The 12,679-nt window shown below is 45.2% G+C and overlaps 1 protein-coding gene across 2 annotated transcripts in view; it reads left to right on the forward strand.

Moving 5' to 3' along the window:
* Positions 1-5,040, forward strand: part of LOC142572881 (neural cell adhesion molecule 2-like) — a 303,074-nt gene extending 298,034 nt beyond the window's left edge. For both annotated transcript variants that reach the window (XM_075682318.1, XM_075682320.1), the window contains exons 12-13: positions 2,542-3,556; positions 4,321-5,040. In XM_075682318.1, the coding sequence (XP_075538433.1) occupies positions 2,542-2,693 (152 nt within the window). In that variant the 3' untranslated portion in view covers positions 2,694-3,556; positions 4,321-5,040. The remainder of the gene's footprint in view (positions 1-2,541; positions 3,557-4,320) is intronic.
* The last annotated feature ends 7,639 nt before the right edge of the window (positions 5,041-12,679 follow it).

Here is a 12,679-nt window from a genome sequence, read left to right on the forward strand (position 1 = left end):
GTGCCTTAAGGTGAGAGGCGTTTCAGAACTCTACATTCATTATTATCAAAGATAACTGAAGGAAACATATTTATTGCCCTACATTTTAATGTGACATTTTCTAATACATTCTAGTTTAACAATATCTTATTTAGTTATTTTTTTGCGCCCCTTGAAAGTTCGAAATGTAGGATCTCGTGCAAGCTTGGAGTTTGTTATCAATACTAACAGATTGCTACAGCCTACAGTATTCCACATAGAGCACAGACTGCAAGGAAGCTAAAATGTTAATTTGGATTGTAAGGTTACTTAAAGGTAAACTTCTTATGCTCGGCTGCAATTTTAGAAAACATCGCCCAGTAGTTTTCTAAGATGCACGTACACAGCACTGGAACAAATATAACCCTATTTTGCATGCATATGCAAATTGTTGCGCATAATGAAAGTACCTTGGTAGTATTATTATTTTCGGGGATGTACAAAACTGTGAAGAAAACATGCAACGTGCCTGTGACACACCGTACATTATGGCCACATTCCCTGCAACTACAGCTCTATAAAGAGCACGATAAATCGTGAAAGCCCATTTTATGTTAAAAAATTACTCCAAGTGCCACTTGAGTACACCTTTTGTGGCACTGGCAGAAGCAGCCGTTCAATTAGTTGAAGAAGATCAGCTCAGCCTAATCTTGTCATTGCGATTTCAGAAGCGCTTATTACTTTCATTTCCCTATTTGATTGCTTGTGTTTATTTGCTTCCTGTAGCCCTTTTTGTTTTATATATTTCACACGCGCTTGCGTACAATGAGCAGTTGAAGGTTTGCGTTTTTGTGCGTTCTTGGGCTTTCTTGCTCTGTACTTGCTACACAAGGTGCAATAAATAAAGCCCAACGATGTTTATTTGCAGACACTATATTTGAGGAGCACAAATGCGTGTGCCTATTTTTGCAGAACAGACGTTTTATATTGGCCAAGCACCCTTAGTGTATTGCCTACTTCGAAGGTTAAAAAAGTGTTTGTGCTGCTAGGGTCATTATCTTTTCTGAAGAATTTATGTGTGTGAGAAACATTTTCTTACTGAGAGTCAAGCTTGGCAAAAGTGGTGCTGTGAGAAACATGCGCCTTTCTGGAACTACATTCAGTGTTAAAAATTGAGCTTACGGACATCCTGCAGTGCAAACTATTCTGGTCGAAATGTAAAATCTGCAGATTACATGTCGGTTTGATAGATACCACGCCTGCAAACAACATAGGACAGGTTGGCACTATCGCATTTACATATTCTCCAGTCCTCCTGACTGCCGCTGCCTTACAGTGCATTCATTGAGTCTGTGCACAGGTGGAGACATGCTTTAGACTTATCATTCATAGCATTGGATGTCTTCGCCATGTGCTACCAATCTTAGTGGGGCTAAGGCGTAAAACACAAACTCATGCTGCAAAGATAGCTTCGGAACATTCATGGAACAGTTTAAATGGTTGCACGCATTGCATGTATTGTATGCATTCTTTTAGCAGTTCAGAAGTAGCCGGCGACGAATGCCATTGCAGTGTCTTCTCATTGTTGTCTTCAATGTTGATCAGACCACGTGCGTTCGCTCGACTTACAGCCTCTGACATTCTTCTCTTCCACTTACTGTACCTAGGACCTGATCTGCAGCTCACGCCTGCAGAATGTATTTTCATTCTGTTCGCTCTCACTGCATCTTCTTGGGGAAATGCCCATGCGCGGATTATTAGTTACGCCGTGGGGACATTTCATGGCCTTGTTTCCTCTAAGTTATCTCTCCTGAATGCATTGGTATCGATGTTCTTTGTGCGGCGTTTCTTCCATACTTCAAAAACAAGGGGACACGTATATTGATTGCTGGGCCCATTTGCTTCTGCTTCTGCGTGGTTTGTCATTTACTACTTCTTGTTTTGGTTATCCCAGGAATGGCATCTGTTACAACTAACCTGGTACGCCTAATGACGGCATTTATTTTAGCTAGTAAATAATTGGAGGCCGCAAATCTCACTCGGACACTTCAGCTATGAAACGGCCAGTGAAGTAGTCATTTAAGCGACTCTAGTTATAGCAACGATTGTCTTCATTGACGACTTCAAATTGATTTGTCTTGCTACGATTATGTATTTCGAAGAGTGAGTAGCCCTTATTTGGCGAGTTTGGTTTCTAGACATTCCGCCTTTGTAGTATATCAATATGACACTGTGTGACACGGCGTTGTTTTGAATCTAACGAAACCGGGACGGTTAGTTACGCAGAACTTGTGGCCATATCTTAACACAGTATGCACGATTACTTTTTTTTATCTTGTGTAAGTAAGCCAAAAAGATCATTCGCTAATTGAACAACAGTACCTAAGTATATATCATGATACAATTCCTGCACTTTTGGAAATTTGCCATGTGCGCGGTGTTGAAACTTTTGAAATAACGTTGCAATTCTGCGGCAAACGTACGTTGCTGATATTCGCGGGTGCTCTAGGTGTGGCTTCGTTTTGTCCTCTCGATTCTCGATGAAGCGGCGAGGTTGTTTCATCATTTGCGCCCTTTGCACAGGTCGAGAGGCCAAGAAGGATGTGACAGACGAAGACGCCTGCCCTTCAACCACAGCGGCAAGTCCTCAGGAGGCCACGCAATTGCAGATATCCTCCATCTACCCCAAGGAAGACAACCAAGTGTGGATTGTCAAGAAGAGCACTGGCCTATGAGCATCAACGGCCACAGCCTGCACAGCGACGAAGCCGTTAGCCGCTCTCTACGACAGCGTCAGCAGGATGCCGGCACCAGGGCTCGTATATCCCGCCGGCTTATTAATTTTGTGCGGGTGTTCCAATCAGCAATCAACTATAAAAAAATTCGATTGAAGAAGCAGCGTTTTTGTCAAGAAGACGACCGATGGAAGCAGCATTCGAAAGCTCGAATGGTCGAGTTACTTACGCCAACAAGGTTTATTTCAAGAGTTTCTTCTGGCTTTACCTTTTAAAATTTGCACCTGGTTTCCGGGCTACTGCGATAGCAAATAAAAAAAATGAAAGGTGATGGTCAGTGCAATGGCTAATGAAAGCCGTGGCTCTTCGAGAGCAGCTGTGCGGTGCTGTGACCGGTGCAGATTTCTGAACCTTAAGCGCCAGCATTTTCACTTCGACCTCCTGGACAGTGAGTGTTCAACGGGAGACAAGCACGAGCAAGTACAGCGAATGTCAAGACTAGGAGCAGTCTTCTGTACTCGAGCCAGTGGCCAGTTAGTGATTCAGGATATGTTATGTTACGGTGTATCTTGTCGGGTGATTGCGAATTGTTATGGCTTCAGATGTGTGCCCGTCGGTATTTTTCGGCCGCCAGCAACTAATCCACTCGCCTTGTGCATCTCAGGATCAACGAGACTTGGACGCGCTGATTGATCCATAAGACAAGTGAATCGTGTATATAAGTGAAAGTTTATAAACGGTGGCTGTGAGTGGTGGAAAACTCCCATTGACTTTACGCATGTTCATAGTTGTCGTGACCTCAGGCTCAACAAGGAAGGAAGACGAGGGAATCTCTACTGACGGCTGCCTGTTAGCTGCAACCTGTAAGTTGAATACATGCTGCTAGTCACAAATCGCCTGCTATTTCTTAACGCTTGCGATGATAAACGGTTCAATCTTGCTATTAGACGTTGCCCTCGACGACACATCCAGGGAGCTTAGTGATCCGTGCTCCTAATTTTCTCCTTTTCAGTAACGACAATACGTATAGTAGCATATACCACGTATGTCTGAACGTTACGTTTCGCTGAAGTAAATGTTCGTAAACGCTGAATAAATATTACGGTTTACATTATTTAATAAGTAAATGAGCTTCGTTGAGCTGTTTTAGTCAGGAAAGTAATTCAGACTGGGAAAGAGGAGTCCAAAAAACGGCAGAAATTCTTTTTTTTTTGTCGTATATGGTCTGACCACTTTGACTGGGTACTGCAAGCTCAAACTCATTCTAAAATTTTTCCCGTCTCTAAGCATTTAAGTAATGTCAACTGGCAGATGAGCCGACCAGTGCCTAATTAAAGACATAATGAAATATTAGCAGATAGCAATAGCTTGCGCAGCATAGGCAATGCATTTTTCTGCCTCCGAATTCTTTTCTTTAGAGAAGTATTGGACTAGGCTCAATGGTGCGTGCTCAAGAAGGGTAAAATTTGGTTATCGTACAGTGCTCTCTTGCTCTGCATGAGTAATATATGTCAGGGAATGATAGGTGAAGGGGTATCCAGAGTGCCCCAATGTGAAAGTCACTGCTGACTCTGAACACAGGTAAAAGTAGAGAACTAATGTGTCCTTCACTATTTTCTTGACGCAGGTACCAGGCGGTGCCGCATATTGATCGGAAATGAGCGAACGAAGTCGAGAGGAAGCAGAAAAGAAGCAGTGAACACAAGGAGCAAAAAGTAAACATCACGGACGCCGACAGGCGGGGTTCGAGTGCGCTCCTCACGGAGCAGTCAGAAAGAAGTGCTAGCACCTTGCGAGTGTGGCGTCGTTGACCTTGTGCTTTTGACAACTATCCCGGAGATGTTATTTTTCTATACCCCGTGGTCTACCCCACCGACCTTCTTCTAGTCCCGAATCTTTCTCACTCTATCATGCCCCCATCTCTTGCTCTCTACATAATTACCCTGGAACCGTTCAGGCGTCTCCTGTGTACATAGAGCCACTGCGTTGACACTTCGCGTTATACGAAGGACAATGTTGCGGTTATCGCCATCACATTGTTCTTCTTGTTACACCAGTGCCCTTCCTTTTTAGATCATTTCAAGGGACCGGCACAAATTCAAGCTTGGAGAGGCGAGAACACATCGATGAGTGCGCGAAAGTTAGGACCGCGCGTTCGGATGAATACGCGTTTTCGCGGGCCACACGGGCTGTTCGCTTTTTGGTCAGCGACGCACCTGTGTAATTTACACTAAACATTACCGTGTGAACTGTGCCATACGTTTCCTCCCTTATTTATGTGTTTGTTTTTCTTGTTTTTTGTTGGTCTAATGTTTTGCGGAAATGTTGACAATAAAAACGAAGTTTAAATGAAGCGAAGAGTTTGTCTGGTGTGCCTTGTCAAATGAAGGGAGAGGGAGGTGCACGGTTACTGCGGCAAGGAGTTTGGGGCGCCGAATTGGAAAGGTAAGAAGCATAGAATTCTGTAACCTCATTTGCAAAAGCTATTGGACACATCTTTAGCATTCTGTTTGGACGAAAGGGGAAGCCGATCTGCATCAAGGTTTTAAATGACGTTTTCGAAGCCTTTATTAAGATAGCATATTGACAGTGATCTAACACGACCAACGCCATATAGGTGCCCATCCTAGTCAAAGGTAAAACTGACGCCGGCCAAATACATCAAAATAAAACAAGACGTTTTGGCTCGCATGCGGCTGCTTTGTTCGCAATGATCCAGTATCCGCTTGACCGATTCAAAACTATATTTACAAAAAGTCTATTTGTATAATTATTATACTTTAGTTAGGTTGGTGCTAGGTTATCGAATAAAACTCAAAGGTCTTCAACGAGGACGCTCCAGCGCGCATTGAGAAACATCAAAATAATTTGTTTCCACCAAAATGTAACTGTTGTACGCATTATGTTTCCTTGCCCCAAAGACAATAAGGTGCCAGAAATAAAAAAAAAAGAACGTGATGGTAAGAGGTGCCTCCGTGCACTGATGCTGACACTCAAAACAACATGTTTGAACAAGTACTATGTATCACGGAAACTGAACGTAGGAAGAGGCCAAAAAAACAAAACAAATCTGGTTTCCAGGAGAAGGTCACCGTCGTGTAGAATACGTTACCGCCAGGCGCCACAATTTTCTCGCCCTTTTCGCATTCTTTGAATGACCGCACAAGTTCCTCGGCCCACTCTATTGCTAATCTCCTGGCCTCACCGCATAACTTCATCAGGCAACCTGCCTGGATAAAACTAAAAGTATGAACGCTCTTTTTTTCAATCGATCACCGACGGCTGAAGCCAAACCGTTACCAATGGGCCCTATAACGTAAAACTATCCCAATATATTTTTATTACAATCTCCTGACGTCAAATTTGCGTAACCGCTGATGCAAGCATCGGGCGGTCATCCGCAGGGTTGTCTGAACCGACCAATCAGGCGCTCTCCTTGTTGATAGGAAGTCACTTTTCTTTGCTTGAAAAACGATTAGCATTGCTTACACTGAGTGGCTTGTCTTATCTAATTGGCTGACAAGAGGCGGGGAGCACGCTCAAGTGGAGAGGGATTCGATGAGGCCGAACCACTGCAATAAACATTGATAACTGGACAAAGAGGGTGGTGCCGGTGTGTGCGACTGGTCCACTTTCCCTTACATAGCTTGTAGTGGCTGGTCGAAAGTCGCGGCGGAATGCAACGGAAGCTTAAGAATGGCGCTAAAACGGATCCTCAGCAAAGAAGAGTTGGCAGAACGAGGTCGTAAAGGTGCCGAAAGTGCTCGCAAATGTTACACACGCACGCAAAAAAGTTTTATTATACGCAGATAAACACATGCTCTCCGGCACGTGCGAATAGCCAGTGCCTGTGCGATCGGCGGGAGCCATTTTTTATTCCTTTCAGAATGGGGCAGCCTGCGGCAGAAGAAAGCTCCAATTTTGCTCGCCATATTAATGCATCTTTAACGCAGACACGTCACTTTGACGCGGTGAGTTATTGCGGTTTTGTGACGTCGCGTGACAGGGAGGTGAGGTAGGTGCAGCCCGAAAACTTTTGAGCAATGGCCGATGGCTAATGGCTAAAAGGCGTCGAATCAGAAATAACTATCCTTCTATTCGGTCAAATCATGTATAATCAGTGTGCCCACGCCATATCAGATGGAAAGCTATTGCGGTTTTCATGACGTCGCGTGACAGACAGGTGAACTAGGGGTATGGTATGATGAACTTTATTTAATGTCCTGAAGATCAACCCTTAGGTTGACGCAGGCGGCTCCCACGTCGGGACAGTAAGGTTTAACTTTACCGCCGTATCATGGGCCTTCTGGACGGCCTGTACTTGATCGAAAAGACCTCCACTGTGTAGGACTCGCTGCCACCAGTCTCTCTCCTTGTCACAGTCTGTGAAAGTCACAGGACACTGCCAAAGCATGTGATCCAGAGTAATGATGCCATTACACTTCTCGCAATTGATTGGTATCTCTCTTTCAGGATATATCTTGTTAATAAAGTTTGGACTTGGATAAGTTCCTGTTTGCAACAATCTCAGAGTCACCGCTTGAGCTCTATTGAGCTTAGCGTGTGGCACTGGGAATTCCCTTCTGTTGATGTAATAATGCCTCGTGATTTCATTATATGTTAGTAATTGGTCCCTGTTTTCCTCCTGTATATTATTAAGGTTCTGGTCGCGTAGTGCACGGATAGTAAGTCCTCGTGCAGCTGCGTTAGCCATCTCGTTTAAATTCTTCCGAGATGGATCGACAGACCCCATGTGCGCAGGAAACCAGCGGATTTCGATCTCTTGGCTGTCCAACTCACCGATCAGCTGCGCAGCCCTTTTGGTTACAAAGCCATTGGTAAAGTGTCTAATAGCCATCTTAGAGTCACTGTAAATCTTCGTCCACTTATTATTCCTTAAAGCCAATGCTATCGCTACTTGTTCCGCGACTGTCGTGTCTTTAGTCATGATTGTAATAGCATCCCGAGTGAGACCATCTGCATCTACTACTACTGCCGTAAAGGCTTTCTTTCCTCTGACCCACGCAGCATCTACAAATGCCGCATGTTCTCTGTCGTGTTCTATCTCTTGCAGGAGAGCTTTGGCCCTTGCCTTTCGTCTTTCCAGGTTGTGCACCGGGTGCATATTTCTGGGGAAAGGAGTCGTCTTGATTACCTTTCTTATGCTATCTTTTAGTTCTACTGTGCCTTCACCTGAAATTTTGGATTCGGTTGGGCACCATCCTACCTCTTCTAGTATTGCTCTACCCGGCCTTGTTCCAGAGAGCCTCTCTCTGTGGGCAATTTGCTGAGCTTCAATTATCTCGGCTATTGTGTTGTGGAGCCCGAGTTTCATTAATTTGTTATCCGGAGTGTTAATCGGTAACCCCACTGTTGTTTTGACTAGCCTTTTAATTAATCTGTTCAACTTGTTTATCTCTGTCTGTGTCCAAGTGAGCATCCCAGCTACATATGAGAAGTGACACAAGGCGAAAGCGTGGACCAGTCTCATGGCGCTCTCCTCTCCCAGCCCTCTGTGTCTGTTAGTGATTCTCCTTAGAAGTCTTATTACCTCCACAGTCTTGCTTGTGATGTGTCGTATTGTTCTTCCATTTGCCCCGTTTGCCTCCAGGAATAACCCTAAGACTCTAATGGATTCTACTTGCTTAATAGATTCGCCTGCCTTCGTGGTCAGTACTAACCTGGGTTCTTCCTCGGGAACGTATCCCCTCGGTTTTCTACCCCTTCTTCTGTTCTTGAGTACAAGGAGTTCAGACTTATTAGCAGAGCATTTGAGTCCCATGCCTTCTAAAATAGACTCTACCTCATAAATGCTCTTCTGAAGTCTGCTTTCCGCATGTCCCATACTTCCTTCAGCGGTCCATATAGTCACATCGTCTGCATAAATGGTAAAGTGAATGCCCTCTATCCCTTTTAGTCCCTTTGCCACTTTTGACATGGCCAGGTTGAAAAGCATAGGTGACAAGACCGACCCTTGTGGCGTCCCTCTGTCACCGAGATCCATCTTCTTTGATTTAATATCCCCGAATCTAAGGTGAGCTGAACGATTGCCAAGAAAGGTTTTGACCACTTCGTAGAGTTTTCTCCCCAATCCCAGTTCGGAAATCACTTCAAGTATTGCTCTATGCTTAATTCTGTCAAAAGCTTTTTCGACATCCAACCCCAAGAGAGCTCGAGTGTTTTTTGGTTTAGCTAATAGCAGTTGATGTTTGATTAACAACATGGCATCTTGTGTGGACAAGCCTGATCTGAAACCAATCAGATTGTACGGTAGGATGTCATTGTCCTCCACATATTTCGTTAACCTGTTCAGTATGACATGCTCCATTGTCTTCCCTAGACATGATGTTAACGAAATTGGCCTCAGATTATCCAAGTTGAGTTGCTTGCCCGGCTTTGGTATTAAGATAGTACTGGCCGTCCTCCATTCTTCTGGATATACCCCATTTTTCCATAGGTCATTAATGTATGTGGTCAGATATTTTATTGAATCGTCGTCCAAATTCTTAAGCAATCTGTTAGAGATGCCATCCGGGCCAGCTGCTGACCTACTATTCAGATCATACAGTGCCGTGCGTACCTCACTTTCGGTGAATTCCTGATCCATATATTTGCATTCTACCCCTAAGTAATCGGGATAACTCACATCCTGATCTTCTTTCCTGAGAGGCAAGTATTTAGTAGCCAATCGCTCCATTATGCTCTCTGCGCTTGCAGTCTGACTCTCCTGGTGTACCAGTTTCGCCACTGCCGTACGTCTATTCGATTTAGTGCCTTTTTCGTTGAGCAGATGCCTCAGCAGACTCCAATTGCCTCCACGTTTTATCCTTCCGTCTAGACATTTACACACCTCATCCCATTTTTGTTTCTGCAAATATCGTGCGTGTTCCTCTATACTCTTATTGAGCTGAGCAATTCGTTTTCTAAGTCTCCTGTTTAGGCGTTGTGATTTCCATCTTTGTAAAATCGATTGCTTGGCTTCGATCAAATGCGCCAATCTACTATCAGTTTGTTCAACCTCTTCCTCTGTCTCTATAGCCTTAGTTGCTGCATTCAAGTCGTCCCTAAGCTGACCCACCCACTCTTGTAGTGTGATACGCCCCTTTCTATCTGTGTCTGCTCTGTCTTTTCTGATTTTTCTAAAGTGCTCCCAGTCTGTGTAAGTGAGGGGTAATCCAAAAAAGTTTTTCACCAATCGCGGAGAGCTGATCGCAGACTTGGAATAGAAAAGTTTGGAACAGTTTTATGTTGTAGCGCCCCATATCTCATTCATTAAGAGTGGTTTCTTTGGAGCATCTGTGCGAGCAGTAAGTGAGCTGCGTGTACCGTCTATATTTGCTCAATACTATTTCGGGTCAGCTACTCGTTCTCTCGAGCTCGTGGAATATAAAGCCTGGACTGTTACCTTCATGGAAAGGAATCAGTTGGATGTTTCTTTAAGCAACCTATAATTTCCCTCATCAATGTAATACGTTTGTGTTTTATTAGTGTTTTCAACGCCGAAAATCTTTCTTAGTTTGTCGTCGAATTTCATTCTAGAAATTTTATTTTAACTGCTCAAATGACATACCCAATGCAAAGGTTACCAATGAAAATGGCGAGCCCTAGTGCATAGTTTGTGTACTCATTGCGTGCCTCGACATATTACAACACAACTATTATAGTATTTCTCAATTGTTTTCGTACGGCGACGATGAAGTCCGCCTGCGAAAGTCGGCAGCAAAGTTAGCATCAAACTTCAATCGATAAACAGCCCACAGCAAAGCCCACTCCGGAGAGCTGGAATTTCTCTGAAACGTAAATTTTAGAAATTGTAGAATACCTGTCATCTTGTGCATATGCCCCAGTCGAAAGAGGCAGCCACTTTTCGCCGTTTATCTTAGCATACAATTCGCAATTTTGATTGCCTGGTCGCTTTCCCCAGGCTCCATGGTGCAGGTAAGCTTGATGGAGGCAAAATCGGACAGCATTTCCTATCTATCGCTTCTGGCCCTTCTGTCGAAGATCCCTGATAGTGCCTGTTTTTATGAGTCGGTTCGCGACGTACAGCTAATGTTTACGCGCAAGCGTAACTGGCCAGCTCTTCAAATCGGCAGTGTAGGTCTGAGGCCGCGAAGCATGCGAACAAGGAAGGCGCCTGGAGATGACGAAAATCGTGCGCTGGTTATAGTACGAAGGAGCGCGCACAGCACGCCGCTAATAGCACCACCTAGAGGAAAGTGTATGTAATGTTGGGCGAAGTGGAGGAGGAAGGTAGGCGGATGGACGCTGGGTTGACCTCCTCTGGCAGTCACTACTGGTTTTCTTTGCGATGCATACGGTAGTGGCTTTTTCTAGTAGTAACGCCGTCCGCACACGCCATACGTTGTGTGTGCGAGTGAAAGCGTGCGACAGTGAGTCGACGGTGGCGGCTCAATCTCGAGTACGCAAGCGGAGTAAGCGCGCCGTATTCCGTCGCGCGCAATATACCATCACGCCGGGGGAGGGGATGGAGCGGGGGCGTTAGACCTCGGCCGCACGCGGTCACGTGCGCTCTAACTTGAAACCGATCTGCTTTGGGGGCGTCATCAAGGTGGGCCGACGGCTTGTAGCTCTGCGTGCGTTGTGATTTCACCGCTGAGTTTGCGTTGAAGCGATAGACAGCACGAAGGTCACTTCGTTCGCTGCTGCAGTCGCGATTCCTCGCGTCAGCGTTTTGACAGCGAGTGTCCATGGTCATCGAGTGCGGACACTTGCTGTTTGCCTGCGCGCGCTGATAGCCTGCTAGGTAATTTAAGTAGTTAGCGAATGTTTACAATGGAGCGTTCTAGTCTGGCGGCTGCTGCGTGTGGCGCGGCCGCGCGAGCCCTATCTCGAATGCGATCGTTGATGCGGACAGTGTAGGCATAAAGGCGCACCGAGGGGCAATAGCGTCGTGTGTGCTATAACACCCATTTGCTTGCGTGTCATTCGGTTTCCCGAAGTGAAACGTCACTAACTTTTTAAATAAATAACACTGGCATATTTATTCGGCTGCAGAAAAATGATTGCAATAATATAATGAAGCCTTTGCGAAGTTTTGAGCAAAATTTTGTGCGGACCTTCTAAAGGGTGTCACGAATCACTCATACAGTTTCGTTGCGCTTTGACATACGAAGTGCAAAGCACATATTTTAGGAAATTTTTTGATGTCCTGGCACAAAAAGAGAGAGAGAAAATGATAAATGAGAGGTAGGGAGGTTAACCAGGACTGAGCCCGGTTGGCTACCCTACACTGGGGAAGTGGAAAAGGGGAAGGAAAGATTAAAAAAAGAAGAGAAAGTCCACTGGGGATATCGTTCAGTCACTCAGTCCGGATCACAGACGCTGGCTCAATCCTGTAGCTTTCAAATATAGCAGCAGCGATTTTGTGGCCTTTTGTAGCTGCGATATGCGAGGGCATGGTCCCAAGATCTGGTTCAAGGTGAACGGTTTTCTATTTATGTGGTTCAGAGCTGTGCAGAGATCTTGTCTTTCATTTTCAAAAGATGCGCAGTAGCACAGTAGATGTACTATGGTTTCCTCGGCACCACAGGCATTGCACTCGGCGCTATCAGCCATTCCAATCGAAAACGTATATGCATTCGTGAATGTGACGCCCAAGCGTAAGCGGTGCAGCGTTGTTTCCTCATTACGCCAAAGCCATGGTAACAGCCGCAGTTGCATAGATGGATCGAGGGAATGCAATCGATGTTGCCTGAAATCAGGTGTGTGCCACTTCTCCAATGTCATACGGTGCGCTAGCTTGCCTACGTGTTGGGCTGCGTCAGTCCGCGATAAAGGTACAGGAACAAGGGTTGGTCCTTCGTGTGCTTTTCTAGCAGCTTAGTCAGCGAGGTCGTTGCCGGAGATACCGCAATGGCCAGGCCAACCTAAGTTGCTTTTCAAGAGTAGTTGCCAACGAGATATACTCGTTGATTTTCCTCCACGCTACTACTACCTGCTACTAATAGATCCTTTACAAATGG

The sequence above is a fragment of the Dermacentor variabilis genome, chromosome 2 (assembly GCF_050947875.1).
Source record: "Dermacentor variabilis isolate Ectoservices chromosome 2, ASM5094787v1, whole genome shotgun sequence".
In the NCBI taxonomy this organism is placed as follows: Eukaryota; Metazoa; Arthropoda; class Arachnida; order Ixodida; family Ixodidae; genus Dermacentor; species Dermacentor variabilis.